The 18,354-nt window shown below is 31.2% G+C and overlaps 2 protein-coding genes across 2 annotated transcripts; one reads left to right on the plus strand and one right to left on the minus strand.

The window, feature by feature from the left end:
* Positions 1-8,711: 8,711 nt before the first annotated feature.
* Positions 8,712-10,053, minus strand: LOC100574815. The gene is made up of 3 exons (XM_029490173.1): positions 9,741-10,053; positions 9,491-9,657; positions 8,712-9,363 (listed from the first exon to the last, which is right to left on the minus strand). Exons 1-3 carry the CDS (start codon positions 9,806-9,808, stop codon positions 9,239-9,241), a joined length of 360 nt encoding a protein of 119 aa, XP_029346033.1. The 5' UTR covers positions 9,809-10,053; the 3' UTR covers positions 8,712-9,238.
* A 165-nt stretch (positions 10,054-10,218) lies between these two features.
* On the plus strand, positions 10,219-13,629 carry LOC100574911. The gene is made up of 3 exons (XM_008182671.3): positions 10,219-11,083; positions 11,817-11,930; positions 13,455-13,629. The coding sequence occupies exons 1-3, from the start codon at positions 10,943-10,945 to the stop codon at positions 13,521-13,523; spliced, it is 324 nt and encodes a 107-aa protein (XP_008180893.1). The 5' UTR covers positions 10,219-10,942; the 3' UTR covers positions 13,524-13,629.
* The last annotated feature ends 4,725 nt before the right edge of the window (positions 13,630-18,354 follow it).

An 18,354-nucleotide genomic window follows, 5' to 3' on the forward strand; every position in this document is an offset into this window, starting at 1 on the left:
TCAAAATGCCAAAAGTTAAAAATTAAAAAAAATCGTAAGAGAATTCGGTGAAAATGTGTTATGACTGACGGAAATATTATATTTTGTAAATTGTGTGAAGTCAAAATAAATTCGGATGAAAAATATCACGTTTTATATGTTTAATATGAGTTTTAATGAAAGTAACTTGACTAAATATGTAGTTGTAAATTCCTTTTTTAATATTTAATTTTATGTGTAATTGAAATTTGCTTTTTTAGAATTAAATTAATAAATGCTTTTTTGGCTTTTTTTGGCTACTTAAAATGCTTTTTTAAGGATTTATTTTGCTACAAAATCCGAGCCCTACAAATCACTATTTTATTAACTTTAATCGAGTTGTATTTAGTTATGCTTAAAATTATTTGTTTTGTGTTAAAGTTTTATCTATGATTATTATTGTATTACAAAGGCATTATAATAAAATAAAATAATCATTATTAAAAAGATTATTGAAATAGCTGGTAATTGGAAAATAAACTAAGTGTTCATTAACAGGTACACGGTTGTTCATCAACTGAAAAAATTAGTTCATCTACTAGGATAACTGGTTTTTATAAACAAATAATTAATTGAAAATCATGCTGAAGTTAAATTTAGATTTCTTCAAAACATTATTTTACATAACCTTCTTTCGTAGAAACTTATAGTTACTTACTTACATATAGTAAGTAAGCCCCTAACACCAAGTTATAAATATAATATATAAGCTTTCTAATGTGAAAAACCGTTTAAGTGTTAATTTACTGGTGATAATACCTACAATTAATTCATAACTAATTTGTTTTATATTTATCACTAGTTTATGTCTGTGCTTAATAGGTACTACAAACTCTGCAAAGAGTTCCATTTTTGATCAATTAAATGGTACACCTTTGTTTATCATTACGTTTATCATTATCAATATTGTGTATAAATAGTAGGTACCTCCATAAATATTCAATATGATTATAATGCACTTATACCTTATATATATTTTCATAAACATAACATGAATAAATGGATGTCAATCACAAACGATGAATGATTAAACAAAATATTAAGTCAAATAATAAAATAAAATAATTACCTCCATTCAAATTATTTTCAACATTTATTATTTTATTATCTAAATCCGTGAGAAATCGTGTTATAAATATTATGACTTGATAAAATACAAACATATATAAATACATTTATATATATCACGGACTAAGATATTATTATGGTCTGGAAACGAGTGGTTTATCACGGCCACGAATGTTACACAAGAGGTAATAAGTGCAATGGGAACTTTGAGTTTACAACGACGTCTGTATGCCGACGGACTAAGATACAAAATGTGGAGCCAAATAAAACCACCGGTAGAGCTGAAAACATTAGGTACCCAGTATTCTCATCTATGGTAGAAACTTTCGGTGGCCGTTCCCTGACCATGTCGTTATTTTCAGTCCGTTATATCATGGATAGCTAACAATCCACTTACATTATAATCGACCTATGTTGGTACCTAGCCCGTATATGCCTCCAATAGAGGCCCTCCATATTAATCGGTAATGTTAGATTTTATACATAATATTTTTGTGGGTATCTTCGAGTCCCGAGATAATTCGCTTTAGTTTCGCACAAGTTAAAACCATTTAATAGCAGGAGTCGAATTTGCACATTTTTTGAAAATATATTTTTTTTTTATATTTGAAACGATTGCATATTACAAGAGTTATACTGGCCTATTATAAATCAACAGACATCTCGTTGCTTTAGGTTTTATTAAAATACACAACTTGTTATTTTTGGATTTCGGTCATTTATCAAGCTGCTGTCGTTTATTTGAAACCGTATATTTTCGTACTGCATTCAAATCGTTGTTGTTAAACAATTATTGTTATTAAGATGAACCAAAACCAATCGCCATCAGCAGAGAGGGAACGGATGTTCAGCGTTTTTGCGGAGCTGAGGGCCGCAAAGTTCTCTTTCCCGCCAGGATGGACTGTGGAACAGAACGTCACAGGAATAGACCTGGACAGCCGCGAACAAGATCCCGCGCCAAATGTCGAATCGAACCAGCCGCGTCGAACCAGCTGCAACGTCCGGAAAACCGCGGATATCACGGTCGAAGCGGATCGGCCAACGCAACGGCGTTACAGGTCAGACGCCGAAATATTAGGTATTGACCTCGTAAAGCCGGCTGCACTACTAGTCTACCGCAAGATCCAGCTAGCAAACTACGCGGGTCCGGCATTCCGGTCTGCAATGGCTGTTGTTGACGCCGCGTTCAACTCGCCGCTGGTGTTGACAGCGGACAACCAAGTGGTCGATCCGACCGCTGTCTTGCGGCAGATGCCGTCAACGCCGGAGGTCCAGTGGCGGCTAACGGTCCGGGTTGAACGTGACGACTACCCGGAAAGGAGGCGGTGGAGTTCCACCAAGAGAGTTTCGTGGCCTTTGGAGCCGGAAACTGGGACAGTGGACCGAAAGCCGCAGGCAAAGGGGCGCCGCCGCACGCTCTGGAGCCGGACAAAACGGCTTGTCGGCCGTATTTTTTGTTGCGGTACTTACGCGTCCGACGTCTCTGAGGAGATATACTGATGACACGGCCAGAGGTACCGTACGAACAGCTGTCGTCTGGACGCAAGTATCACTGCGTCTATTACGTCACGAGTCTTGACATATTTTATTCTTGTCATAACTGTTTTTTGTATTAATATTATTGTATGTATGTTATTTTATTTATATTATTATTGTACTATATTTTGTATTTAATATGTTCTAACTATATTTTGTGAATCATAAATCATATCATATTTTTGTACCTACACATTAATCACAACACTATTATTATGTATACCAAATGTTTAATGAGTAAAATATTGTGTTTTAAATAATTGTTAGAAATATGTTTTTGTATCAAATTATTAAATAATCCGTAGTCTCCGTTCTCGAAATGATTCTCAACGTGTTGAAATATGTTGAAAATATGGAAGTGTAAAATTTGAAGTATATTCTATGAAATATACTTTACGTAAAATAAATTATATTCGTGTATACTGTGTACGATATGGTGTTCCAGAATTTTTAGAAAATATTCAAGGGTGCCGCGGCCGTGAGCAAAGAAAGTTTGAGACCCACTGATTATATTAAATTTCTGTGTGGTTTGTCTTATTGTCCACTTTATTTTATTTTTGATTCAGGTCCGTGAATGCTATCATACCGACACAATTATAAGTTTATTATTTATATACCTAATATCTCGAGCAAAGAGTCACTTGTGGGTAGACTTATTAATCACGCATATCATGTTTTAAGTTTCTCTTCACATAAACTTATTATGATAAGTAGTATAGATTGTATAATTATTATAAAAATAAAAAATATACCTATTATAATATTTTATAGTTTAAATATTATAAAGTAAATGTATTATTTGTCTAGTATAATTATCATTTGTAGATATAATTTATAACCTATACATTTATTTAGGTATATAGCTAATTTTAAGACCTGCAGAGTATAGAAATATTAAATTTTTTCTCAGGGCAATAAATTAAGTATGTTTGATTGTAAATTGTAACTTATAACCACATAAAATAAATTATATTCGTGTATACTGTGTACAATATGGTGTTCCCGAATTTTTAGAAAATATTCAAGGGTGCCGTGGGCAAAGAAAGTTTGAGATTCACTGATTTAAAACACTTCAGAAAACGTAAATATTAAACAACATTGAACACTTTAACTCGGAATGTGACGAAAATTGTTCCATAAATACATTTTTCCATTAATATTTCACCAGAAAATGTTTTCTTTGACAAATTAACGTTTCACACTGCAGCGAGACGTTATCAAAACAATTTAAGTCGATATTTATTTTGTATTATTTTATTTTAGGATTTGAATATTGTTAAAGTCGATTCGTTTATGTTTAACACATGTCGGGATTATTACTGTTATGTATGTCGTGCATGTCTTATGTAAATTTGTTTTCATGAGACTTCATAACATAACAGCTGGACGATATATAAGCTTCGATAATGATTTGTGGCCGATAGGGTAGGTACAGTCTCCGAGACCAAACTCGTATTGACGTAGTAAGCCCAAAAATCCATCGCAATATCCCCGAGCAGGTTATCTCAGGTTTCGGTAATCTTCAAAACGGTGAGTTAGACGAAAATGCATTCCTATTTTGCTGTATAGGTGTACCCACTCTTGGGTAGTAATTAATATTAATTTTCATCGTGTAACTTATATTTTATCTCATCCATTAAAAAAAACACATAATATGAAAGTTGATGACGATACAAATATTTATTTTTTTTTTCAAAAATGTTAATCCTGACGACTTCAAATTACCTATGAAAAAAAATATTTTCAAAAACATCGAGGAAATAACTCGTTTATCGTCAAAAAATATGCGATCGAATCGGGAAAACGGTCTAAAAATATGTTGAAAAATACCCTTAAAAATGCACATCGACCCCGTGGATAACCCACGTGCAGTGATGTATAATATATTGTATAGCCAGTATGCATACGAGGGATTTTTTCCCATGTGTTGGTACGTCGTGTAAATCTGGACCACTATAGGTCCGACAGGCGAAAATCAGTGGCGACTACTGTATATAGATATTACAACAACCATTATTGTCGTCGCGTGTCTCGTCGGCCCGCCAAAGTAGTTTCCGGCTCGGCGGCGAAAAAAATATGATAATATCGTACCTACACAATTATTATTATTTTGAGATCTGGCGGACGCCGGCGGCCTTGGACGGTGCAGGGGGCACGCGGTCGTGTTATTGCAATATTTAGGAACGGGAGGCGGGCTATTATGACGGCGGATGATGGCCACTGATCGTGAAGTGGTGTGCACCCAGCGGTGACAGTACGCGGCGGCCGAGTGGGCCAGCGGGTGGAAGAACGGCGGCAGCACCGTCGGGCTGTTCACGTCTAGCCCGGGCTTCTGCTTCTTCCACTTGGTCCGCCTGTTCTGAAACCATATCTTCACCTGGGTCTCGGTGAGCGACAGCGCCAGGTTGAGCCGCTCGCCTACCGACAGGTACCGCGTCGTCTTGAACTTATTCTCGAGCGCCACCGTGCTGTTCGTACGTGAACGCCGTCCAGGCGCGCCGCGGTTTGCCGCTGCCTCCGTTTTTCGAACTGCCTCTGCCAGCCGACGAACCTCCGTCGCCACTGACCTTGTTCCGGTCGTCGCTCATTTCGCTGCCGCTGACGCTGATGTCCTCGTCCATTATATAGTCGCGCAAACATCCGCCGCCTGTGAACAGTCGATGACAACAATGAGTACGTTATTATCATGAACTAAATATATTACATTGTTATATTACATTGTGTACAAATAAATCGTAGTCGAACTAACCGATCGAGGAAAGGGTCGTGTCGGCAGAGAACGATTCCAAAAATTGTCGGAATCGTAAAGATATTAGTAATCATTATTAATTATATTATACACGATTAAATACACGATTCTCAGTGATTTTTTTATGCATCACATCAATTTTGTTTGTTATTGGACCCATAGCGATGGACTTGGCTGTGGATCACTTACACAAACATGCACAGGCATTTCCGCTTTTAATATATAGGTACTAACGATATAGTTTATGCATAGTTATCTTTTATTTCTGTAACCTGTAATGGCAAGCTTACTCGCATCAATATATAAACAAGAAAATACTCGGTTTTCGTGATCCAATACGAAATTCCCGTGTGTGCCACTCTATAGCAGCAAACAGCTGTCTTAAGTTGAAAAACGAAGCTACCGAGTCTGCACGTGAGGTATACGTGTGCAAAATTCTCTGTCAATTGGATACGCGGTTTCGAAGATTGGCGAATAACTATACTAAAAATTACACAATCCTTTTTATATAATAATGTACGGGAAAGATAAAGACAAACACGTCTCTGTCGGCCTCTATACGACAAAAATAATAATATACTGTTAATATTATTATAATGTAGTGTCGCGGACTTCCAGAAATGAAAAAAAATGTTTGCAAATATCTCATATATTTTTATTTTTTTAATCATCATACTTTACAAAAAATAAATGTTAAGTATTATACATGATTATCTCTTTTAGAGCTCGTGTTACTGTGTTAGAGATAGAGAGCAATACAATCTCAACTATACAATTTATGTATATTGTATATAATAAAAAACTACATAGTAATTTCAAGAGCTGATAGAAATAGAAAGCACCTATACAAAATAAACATGTAGACTTCGAAACAGGATCTTTATACTACGGTCGTGTACCACCGCTGCACACCTAGGGGTATAACCCGCCGCTGGTTATGCTAGAGAGCTCAATCATGATATAAAAAATACAAACGGGGACTTTTTTTTGCACCTACGATGTCGTTCACCACACAAGACATATATCGGGTTTTCGTGGTCTGCGGACAAGTTTTTCGAACAACATTATAAACATTTTATACGCACCGCTACAGCGTGTTTATATATTATTATTATATTATGTACGGAGTCGGTCTCGTTTCCGGAGGGGTAACTTTTTGTTTTCCTAGAATCGCCCCGCACTTGATATTATTACTATTATTATGATTGCTGCCATAGCGTACGAACGTCTTTAAGGGTCGTCGTGTTTGAACGAATCCTCTAAAAGATACGTCCGACCGTTTTCCGCCCACGATATTACTAATTGAGTTGGGTTTTTTTTATAAAATATATTAAGATATGGGTAGGTACGTGATTTAAAACGACCGATAAAGTTTACGATTTTTCGACGAAATTATCGTCCGTACCGCGTGCATAATGAATCACGTTTTTTTTTTTTAAATTATCACCAAATGAGGGGATATCTCGCAGTGTAAAATTGTTTTTTTTCGGTTTCACCGTCCGATTTTCTTATGCAGAAGGTCATAAAATATTGCATTAAAAATTCAAACGACTCGAGTAGAATATCATTTGTACTTACACAATCCAATTTCGTTTTCCCGGAAAACAAATGCCACTCGTTATTTGCACAAGTTTAAACGCAATAAGCGTATACCTGCCCATAAGGCAGGTATAATAGGTAGCCGGTAGATGTATAATAATATTTATTTTTATAAATAATTTATCATATATAATTAGCTTTATTACAGTGAATTGTGTTCAGTATTTTACTACCTACTTTCACTTTCACATTTACACATTTACATAAAAAAAATAGGGGAAAGTTCAGCTAACTGCAAAGCAAATGTCTTGGATAACCAGTGTTGGGGAAGTTACTTATTTTGGTTAATTAAGTTACATTACTAATTCTTTATCAAAATTGTAACTAAGTTATTTTTAAGTTACTTTTTTTTTATTTGGTAAAGTTACATTACTTTTAAGTTTAAAAAGTAACTCAATTACAATAGAAGTTACTTTTTTTTAAATATCACTGGAGCTTAATAACCATGTTGTCAATATGACAACACAATATAAACTAAATAATGACAATCAACAATATGAAATTATTAACAAATTCTTATTCTGTTTATACACTATTATTATTATTAATTATAGTTCCAACAACGCTCAGTAGTGGATCCAGAAGTCACCCAAAGTGGAGGGGGGGGCGGTAAATTTTCAAAAATTGAATAACCTTTTGGTTTAGCCAATCATAATAATAACAAATAACGTTAAAAGACAGCCCAATAGGGGGCCCTTTTCCCCCCTTGTATCCAAGCCCGAAAAAGACATTTTGAGGCACAGGAGCCAAAGTATTGAAAGAGACCCATGTACGAAAAAAAATGAATATATTATTAATTATTATATACCTGCCTATTATAATAAATATATATAAATACACATAGTAATAAATAAGGAATAATGGATCACTTTATTTATAATTTACAAGTTTTTTTTCCTCGCTTTTCTTGGACAAATTTATTAATAGAGATTTCACTATCAATTCTTTAAAGAATGTCGTTTTCAGATGCCAATATCATAAGCGCAGTCAAATTGTCTCGTTAGCTTTTCAAGTTACAATAAAAATACCTATGACCAAAATAAAAGACCATAACATTTACCATAGACTTAATTTACTTTTTTTGATTATATATATAGCGATAAGCATTAAATTTTTAAAAAATTGTTTGTTTGACAATTACAATTTGTTGACAATTACAAAATATAAGAATCAGAAATATAATTACAATATACTAAAAACAAATTGTTGAAAGCTTAATTTTGGTATGTGAGTAGTTTATACCTTATTTATAAACATACTAAAAGTCCTGACACCTATACCTTGTGCAGTTGAGCATAGCCCTCCACTCCACTTCAAAGGGTAGAGCGTCCCTTTCACTGTTTTCGCTTATAACTCGTCAGCTTTTTAAGTTACAATAAAAATACCTATGGCCAAAATTAAAGACCATACAATTTACAATAACAACACATATTTTATTTGACATACATATTTATAAAATTGAAATATAAGAAAAGGTTTATTATGAAATAACTATAAATTACAATAATTTTTAAAATAAATACAAAAATTGAAAATTATACATTTATTTTTATTTTTTCAGACTATAAGCTATGAAATTAAATTTAAAAAATAGTGTTGGGTTGTAGGTCCTGAAACAAAATTAATTAATATACTTAATATTTTCATATATTATTTATATTATAATATTATGTACCTATTGAGTTATTAAAATCATACTGTACCTTATTAATTAAATAATGTGGGTCTAATTAAATTAAAATTATTTAATTTAAAATTTAATGATTCAAAGATAACATCATTTAACCCAGGTACTATATCAATTTTTTCAGTAACCCTACGCAATGTTCTTGTGCTCGGTAATTGCAAAATATTTTTTTAAAAACTGATAAGCACGAGGTCCGAAAAAATAAATTGTGAGAGCTAATTGTTTAAGTTCCTTTGGGTAACGGAAACCTTGGGGTTTTCTAGTGGCCATTTTAACAAAACTTTTTACAGCTAAAGACAAATTAGGTGGTAAATGTACATCACAAACTTCATAAAAATTATTTACTAACGATAAAGTGTCATTAATTTGCTTTAATAACGTTTCAACCTGTTTTTCCAAATTAGCACATCTATAACTGAGTTCACTTATTTTACCTTTTAGTTTTAATTTTCAAGGTGTGTTTAAAGTAAGCTCTTTTGTAGTTTGTGTTGATGCTGCAGGTGAACTTGGTTTACTAAGTTCATCCAAAGTTGTAGTTGATGGTAAACAAATTTTCAAATTTTGAATTAGCACTTAAAAATTTAGAAAATAAAAAAAAATACAGATATGAACTTACAGGTAGATGGTGAACTCAAATTTATTTGTTTGTCAACCATTGTAGAAACATCAACAGAGATAGATGTTGTTGTAATGGTTGTATGCATTACTGAAATTAAGAAAATAAAATATGAGCAAATATTACAACAATTTATTATATTGTATAGGTACCTTATATCTAGATTCTAGATTACAATGACTTTATTTATAAAACAACATTTTATACTCATAATTACCAAACTCAGTAGGCACAGCACTAATCAACAATCGAGTTTTCTCTGGGTTTGAAAACATATTTGCTTTAAAATGGTTCATACACACTCTATAATAATTGTTATAAAGGTTGTCAACAGACTTTGAACAGAGTTCTTCCCTTCCACAATTAATTAACCATTCTTTAGACCTATAAATTAATTAATGTTATTAGGTAGAAGCAATTCCTTAAAAATGAACTAATATAATCATTGTATTGTTTTAATAAATTACTTAACGATCCAAATCTTTGGGTATTCTAAAAAGGTTTCAATTTTTTTCCTTTGTTGTACTTTTGGCATTTCTGCAATTTTTAACAACACATACGAGCACCATGATAGCCAATACAATTTATTCTGTGACAATAGTTAAGCTGGATAAATGAATTGCTTTTAAATCTCGAGACCAAATACTCCAAACTCAAAAAGTCTACCGTTATAACACAGAATAAACAACTAATAAATATCAAAACAATATTATCACAAAATAATGTTGATATTTGCTTCCTACAAAAAGATGGCCGCTTATTATTGATAACATTATGAGTGTCCAGAACTGGTAATTTCTTCAAAACTGTATCAAACTGCAGATAGGAGTGGTGGTCTCAATATGTAACGAATTGTATGTAAACGATCGTTCACAACTTCATTTAGTTAAATTGATAAAAACTGTTATCAAATAACGAACAAATTACATCATTAGTCATTACTACTTTTGTGTCAACCAACTACCAAGTATCATCCGACGTTATAGAAATAAGATATGGTGGTTTGAGTATAATTATTACTTTATTAACATTTTGTATACTCTGTTCCACGAGAGAGTGTACTCGTTTTTTCGTCCGTCGCTGCGCATCCCCCACCATTTTCGCCCGTTCGGTTACGATCGTCAACTGCTCGGCCCGGCGGTCGGCGGTCGGCAATGACTCCTCTCATGCGTATGCGCCGCTGGACGGTAAAGAGTGGGAGAAATTGGGGTTCCGCGCCGTGGGTGGCGTCAGTCGGCTGCGCGAAACAAGTACACTCTCTCGGGGAATACACAATCATTCATTATCATTTTGGTCTAACATTGTCCCATTATTTTGTGTAACTTTGCTACCCGACGGCCGACGCAAATATTCTTTACATTTTTTTGGCGTTAAGACTGTCAACTTTGATTATTGTGGCTTTTAATTTTATACCTAAACGTTTTATTTGTTTATTTTTGTATTTTTCAACTATATGTCCACGCGCAAACCACGCTTTTGGTGATTTATTAAATTGTTCTTTTCTTAAAACTATTGTCTTCAGGTTATTGAACAGCAGGTTCTTTCAATTATTATATTTAATTGTATTAAAATCATTCAAAGTGTTAATTAATTAATATTGTTCCTGACTTCATTCCCACAACTTCAGAAGTGGGATTCAAATCAATAACGCCACTCCATCAACCTCAAAATGGATACGTCAGACTACGATCCTTTCAAATCTGACGATTTGTCGTCGATGACGCCACAGCAGATTAAACACACCATTCTGGGATCGGAAATCATTACCGAAACCACCCTCGGCGACGGTAGCACTGTATTACCAACACCGGTAAGCAATACTACAAATATTGATATCAATAGTACATTGTGTACTTTACTACACAATAGTCAATCCAGTTGATAATTATTACCATTAACAAAATAGGTATGCGCAGGCTTTAATCGCAGATGTAACATATTTCTTGAATAAAGCGGCCCATTTTTTACAATCGACAAAATAAATGTTGAACAGCTAAAATTATTAACTGTATGATATACGTGTTATTGTTACTACTGTAGCTATAAAAATATAATTAATAATTTTGACTAGGTTCCTATTTGTTGTAAATTAGGTATAAATGTACAATAATTGTACAAAGTAGATGGCAGTTATCTAATGGAAAAAATTTTCAGATCCATTTTATCTACGTATATTAAATAATGTCCACTGACTGTGACAAAATTACTATAACTTGCACCATCGCGGCCCACTGGTCAAAATATGTTGCAAATGCAGCACATGAATCGTGTTCACATATTATATGTCATTATTATTGATATGGTACAATAAGTTGACTGATTTCTGACAATAAGCAGAATAAGCAGATTTTATTACCTAATTCATATTTTGATCATCTTATTCACATAAATCAACTAAATATTGTGTACAAATCAATATTTATACTGCTTAACGTTTCTCAAATCTATATGCAAAATAAGAATATTTGATAATAAACTAATTAAGTACAAATTTTAATTTTGTTATTTTTTATATTGTTACTAAAATATGTCTTGTATTATAGGATGGTACTGGAGAATGGAGAGTTTTAGTCTTTAATGAAAATAATAGAGGTGTGCGCCATGCAGTTCAAAATATCTCTCTATTAGAAATAATGAAAAAATATTGTGATAAATATGTAAGTATGAACTATTAAAAAATATTTTATTCAACTGTAACCATTTTAGTTTCACTTACTGGATTTAGACTAAATTACCGAAAAAATATTTTGATTTAATAATTATTTATAAATATGTATTTCATCAAGAATTCACTTAGGCATTGATTAAATTGTGAAAACTTACTCACCTTGTTTCTAGAATTTTTGTTAACTTTATAGTTTCCTTCACTATACAGTACAGAAGGTTAACAAAATATAACTTGATAATCACAAACTTATTAATTATCTAGTAAATTAACTAAAAAATGGTTATTATCAATATTATATATCATTATATTAAATCAGTTCATAATAATTGTATATGATTCATATTATAATGATTTAGATATTTATTAGGCCACTAATTTTTCTGTCCTCCACCTTACATCATTGAGGTAAATAAATATGGTTTTTATGTTATAACTATTTGTATATTTTTGGTCACATTACATTAGTTTTATTCTACAGATTTTACACAAATACGATTCACCAAATCGAGATGATTTGCTGTAAAACAATTAAATTAAATTTAGTGTTATTTTAGTTGTAGTATTTATTTATTTCTATGCAATGTTCTATGAAATCCAGAATAATTAAAAGGACGCTTCACCCGCATATGTTGTCTCCGTATTACAAGTACGTATCATAGCAAATTGTGCACTCAGAAGAACACGTGTAGATTAAAAATTAGAGTGAATTTACCTCTTATAAAATATAAAGGTAAGATTATTAACTTGGCAATCTCATGTGCTTTTTATTATATTTTAATTTTGAAGCAAGTAATGAGTATTTTTTTTTTTATTTTATTTGAGTAATAAGACAATCTACAATCTATACAACAAATGTGCACATTAATTAGATGAGATAAAAGAATACAAAACAAGTAACAATGAATATTATGATTTTGGGGAATTACCCAGTGGTAACACCCAGCACGTGAAATGAGTATTTTAAAATTGTTAATTATTTGTACATCTTATCCAATAATCTTACCTTTAAATTTTATAAGAGGTCAAATCACTCTAATTTTTAAGCTAACGGAGGTACACGTGTTCTGCTGAGCACACAATTTGCTATGTTACGCACTTGTAAAACGGAAATAACATATGCGAGTTAGGCGTCCTCTTAAGTATGATAACCATGTAGTCTAGAAATCTAACTAATGTCAACTAAGATAATACAATAATACTTTATAATTATTTATACTGTAATATTTAACAATTTCAGAAAATAATTCTGATAGCAATAGAATTAAGTTAAAAATTAAATACTATAACTTTAAAATACAAAATTAAGTTAACTATTATTTTATTTAAAGTTTTCTTTCTGAAATTTAAATTTAACGTCTAAACTTAAACTGATTAAAGTTACTTACTACCTGAATAATATTGTCTAATTATTGTCTGTATGACATTGTCTAGTATTAAATAAGTAAATATGCTGAGTCTATTTACATTTATAATTTAAATATTTTTAAATTAATCTAAAATGTATATGTTTTAGGGTTTACCCATAGAAAAGGTGATATTCAGATTTGATGGGATGTCAATTGGTGTCACTAGAGATGTGTAATTTTTTTACAATTCGGTAAATTGATAAATTTTGGAAAAAAAATGTTTGGGTGTAATTTTTGTTATATTTTCAAATAAATCTTACTTACCAATTTCTTACCTTCTTTAACATTTTTATGTATTGTTTATATGCATGATAAATATTATTTTCATTTTTATCTACCAACCTATCTAACCTATTCCGCTATTCCTATATAACTATTGACTTTAAGTCTATACCTAACATTTTAAATGGTTCTTTGGAAAAAAAAAAAACTATTACTTATTTCATTCAGAATAGAAAACAATATGTAAAATAAATCATGAAACTTTTATTAAACAATAAAATTAAAAATGTAATTAAAATTCAGAACATATTAAGTGAGTGTATGTTGAATGGAATTAAAAAAATTGTCATCACTTGAATCTGTTTCACCAAACTGATCACCTTCAGACTCTACTATATCATCAGTATTGTAATCCTCTTCCCCGTTTTTACTGCTAGGACTACATGCCTGATAACTACAGGAAGGCTCTTCATCTTCATTGTTAATGGTAAAAGATTCTTGGTTTGTTTGTGCGCTTTTCACTGATTTTGACTCTTCCAGGTCTTGATTATTTATATGTTCATAAATAAACAGTAACTTTTTCGATGTTTAATTTGTTAGGCGATTTCTCCTTTTAGTATGGATGAGTGAATAAGAGCTAAAAGGACGCTCTGTAGCTGCTGAGGATGCAGGCAAGGAAAGAATAGCAGACGCTACTTTTGAAAGACTTGTGTTTGAACAAAGATGATTCCATTAGATACATGCTTCTATATTTTCAATATTGTACCATAAAATATCATTGGCCCATAATCCTTCATGTGAACGATACTCAGCAAGTTCAATTATTATCTGTGAAATAAAATTAAAATTAACTTTACAAAAAAACACTATAAAAGTATTAAATGTATAACAAAGTTAATTATTAAGAAGATAATCAAAACTATTTTAAATAATTTAGGTTACAAATCAATAATATTTTAATAGGATCTCATTGATAGTTAGTTATATAATTTATTTAATAAAGTAATATTAATTTATTACTTAATAACAAAACACTGAAAAGTATGAAATAGTTATTAGATGAAAAAACAATACAAAAATATTTATAATTATTGTACATATTTACCTTGTTATATTCATTTGGTGGTAGTAATTTATGAGCAACTCTTTGTATGTAACCAATTCCTTCTACATCACATCCTTGGGGTAAATCTTTCCCTTGATATTTTGGGTCTAAGATGTTTGCTGCATAATGAATTGGATAAATAGCCATATTATAACGTTTTTCCGAGGCTTCATTTAAAATATTTTGCTCTTCTATGAGTAAAGGTGATGTAGACATTTGTAACATAAATCTTTTTTTTATATCATTCAGAGCAACCGGAACATCAGACAACCTTGATATATCAGACTCTAATTTTGTAATCCAAAGTGTTACTGGACCAACTAAAGTAATAATACTTTCAACGAGCTCCCAGAATTCATCTGACAAAATGCTATGTTTTACACTTTTATCAAGTTTTTCAATTAGGTACCTAAAAAATAATTTGATTTATAAAATTGTTTGTTAATTTTATATTTTTATCATTTATTAAATTTATGTAAATATTATATTTAATATTTATAAATACCCAAATATCACTTGCACTTAAATCTTCAGAGACAGCTAAGTGTTGCAGTACATTTTTATTTTTATGAAGACTTTTTAAGCAAATACAAAGTGAGCCCCATATTGTTTTAACTGGTAGTTTTAAGGAACAATCAATTTTTTTTTGATTTTTTGAACGTTTGTAAAGTTGTCTATTAAGAAGTCATAAAATAACACATTACTACATTAAGTACAGTGTATTATTTTGAATAACTTATATAATACAATTATATATATGTAGTTAATTGTTAAATACGTTACCTTAAAGAATATGACTGCTAATAATATTTTTGACTATGTTTTTAGATTTTTTTTCAATGTCCATACATGATTTATATCAGCTATCAAAAGATTTAAAATGGATACATGGTTGTACCGGTCATATTTTTGCAAAATTATCCATGCTTTTTTCATGTATGTCGCATTATCTGTTACAACTCCAAGACATTTATTTTTATCCAATTCATCAATCACTTTACTCTTTACAGTAGCCCTGTGTGGCGTTCTGTGTTGCAATCTATTGTTTTAAATACAAATGGTCTTGGAGTTGTAACTATAATATTAATTATGGACTCATTTCTGAAACCTATTATTATATGATTGTTATTTTAAATTGTATATTAGATAATGATATACATTAAAGCTAATAAGTAATAATATAACATAATATGTTTTGAATATTTTGTCAAACTAGCAACTACATTTTTTTAGTTATTTACCAATGTAAAAATTATGGTGAGATAATGTAGATTGTAGATGAATAATAAAATCATAATTAATTTCAACATAAATCAAATATTGATGCTACAGTTTTATTGTGGTGCAGTTGTTTTATGTTAACTTTATATTACTCCAACCATCAATTTGAATACCATATACTTTACTGTTTTTAATCGTATTGTTTACTTCACAACTAATTCTTTCAAACTCATTATCTAAAAGTCTTTTGGATAACACATAGCGTGAAGGAGGTTTGTAACTTGGCCTTAAAGCTTTAAAAAAGTTAACCCAATGAATATTTTATACAATTGAAAATGGTGCAGTGGATGAAAAAATAGCTCTTGCCATTAACTCATCCAGACAAAACTAAAATACCAAAAATACCAAAATTTTTTCATAATTTAAAATGTATAAATTAGGTATTGCCAAATGAATATAAGAAATACACTCAGTATTCCCACAAATTAATTTAATTAGTTAATTTTAAATAAATAATATAATTCCTATCATCAAACTAACAAATTTGAAGTACCTTAACCAATATAATATTATGTTTTAAGTCACAAACATAATTATTGTAATATAATTAATAATAGTAGTGTGTAAAGAGTACTTATCAAATTATACTTCCATTAAAGATGTATATTATGATTTATTACAGACATAAATACAATTAGTTATCTATTTTACCTTTTCTTCATTGCTTGATATCAACAAAGTTCAGTACAAGACTCTTTAGGGTTTTTGGTTTCAAGTTCAGGTGAGTCCAGCATGTAGAGTTGATCGAAATACCGCTAGTATTTAAGCTTTCCTCATTAGGCTCTTCAACATAAGTACCTTATAAATATAAAATTAATTAATAGTTAATACTTAATACTATGAGAATAGTTTAAAATGTTTGTTTTTAATCATTTATTATTATCTTGATTATTAATTATTAGTTATTACTTTATTAGGTACCTATGTAAAATTTATGAGCTACTTACTTGGTGAATACTTTGATGCAACGTTGTCCAATATATGTTTTGATACTTTTATACATTCTTTTTTATGTGTAGTGCCCGTTAAATGTATCAACTCTATATGACTCGAACATTGTACAATTCGTTATTTAATATTCGGTGTATGGTGTTCAAAATATATCTTAACTTTTCCGTTTCCCAGAATAACAATTCTGATTCGCAGCAGTATATTATCTGGTAGGCAATCTACCTACGGTAGATCGCGGACCCCGTGCTGTTTGTACATAGGTGTATGATTTAACTCTAAAGTATCAAAGTTATACCAAGTTTGTCGTATTCCACCTATGGTGGATTAATATAATCAATTAATACAAAACCCTAACCTAACATAACTACTAATATCAGATGAATAAAAAAACCAAATTTAACCATTCCTAAATTAGTCTGTCTTCTTCCCAGAGGTTTAATCTTCACACAATCATTCATACCAAGCTGAACCCGTGCACTCCGTTGTCCGTAAAAAATTGCAACTTAAAAAAGTTATGATTGTTCAACTGTTTTTGGGTGTAACTTGCTGCAATGTTCAATAATTTGATTTGGTGCTAGCTTATACCTGATCTGCCCAAATGACCAATGGAAACCAATAATAAATAAATACTAATTTCTACTGTAGACTGTAACCAATGGCAACTATTTAAATACCTGGTGATATACGCTTCGTATATTGTCCGCGATCCGACGCAGTCGGATTGCCTACCTATGTAATTTGATGACTGATAGCTAGACAATCAAATACACCTATCTACATTACACTTTTTTACCAATTCTAACAACCAAAAGCAGTGGACTAACGGCAGGAGATCGCATCCAATTACAATGTTCTGCTAGACGCTCAAACTTTTAAACATTCCCGCCAAAGCACCAAGTCTTATCTCCAATCCATATCACCAATCCTTATCAGAAATCCTAAACTTTCGTCTTACAACCTTTGTGAGCGGCGGCAGTCGGTTTTATTTATTTATTTATTTATTTATTTATTAATTTAACGGGCGAGCCCAATTACAATAGTATGTGGAATATAAAATAGTATGTACATAATGGTTATTGTACATAATGGTTTAAAACGTTTTTCGAAAAATGTTACGCTTTATACGCCGTTTTTGGCCTTTTCTCACTTTTTCACATCGTAGTTCGTTTGTTTTCAATGCTGCCGATGTGTGGTTTGGTTCGGTCCATAGCCTTCGTAATAGCCTTTTGCTTTTTTCGTTTCACCGTTAGTGCTTTATTCGCTAAGTTTAAGTTTATTTCTTTTGAAACCCGTGGATATGCGATTTGTACGCAAATTCGATTCATACCAAATGTTCACGAACATTCATATCATTGAATAAATAACATTTAAATTTTAAACAATGTGTGGATATATCGAATTATATACGATTGTATCGATATATATCGAATATATTGATTTACGTCGCT

The sequence above is a fragment of the Acyrthosiphon pisum genome, chromosome A2 (genome assembly GCF_005508785.2).
Source record: "Acyrthosiphon pisum isolate AL4f chromosome A2, pea_aphid_22Mar2018_4r6ur, whole genome shotgun sequence".
NCBI classification, from domain to species: Eukaryota; Metazoa; Arthropoda; class Insecta; order Hemiptera; family Aphididae; genus Acyrthosiphon; species Acyrthosiphon pisum.

Coding starts and splice junctions, on each gene's coding strand:
- LOC100574815 (XM_029490173.1), bottom strand. CDS start 9,808: ATGCCAAAAGTACAACAAAGGAAAAAAATTGAAACCTTTTTAGAATAC. Junction 9,658..9,740: donor CCAAAGATTTGGATCGTTAA/GTAATTTATTAA, acceptor ATTAATTTATAG/GTCTAAAGAATGGTTAATTA. Junction 9,364..9,490: donor TGCTGTGCCTACTGAGTTTG/GTAATTATGAGT, acceptor TCTTAATTTCAG/TAATGCATACAACCATTACA.
- LOC100574911 (XM_008182671.3), top strand. CDS start 10,943: ATGGATACGTCAGACTACGATCCTTTCAAATCTGACGATTTGTCGTCG. Junction 11,084..11,816: donor GCACTGTATTACCAACACCG/GTAAGCAATACT, acceptor CTTGTATTATAG/GATGGTACTGGAGAATGGAG. Junction 11,931..13,454: donor AAAAATATTGTGATAAATAT/GTAAGTATGAAC, acceptor TATATGTTTTAG/GGTTTACCCATAGAAAAGGT.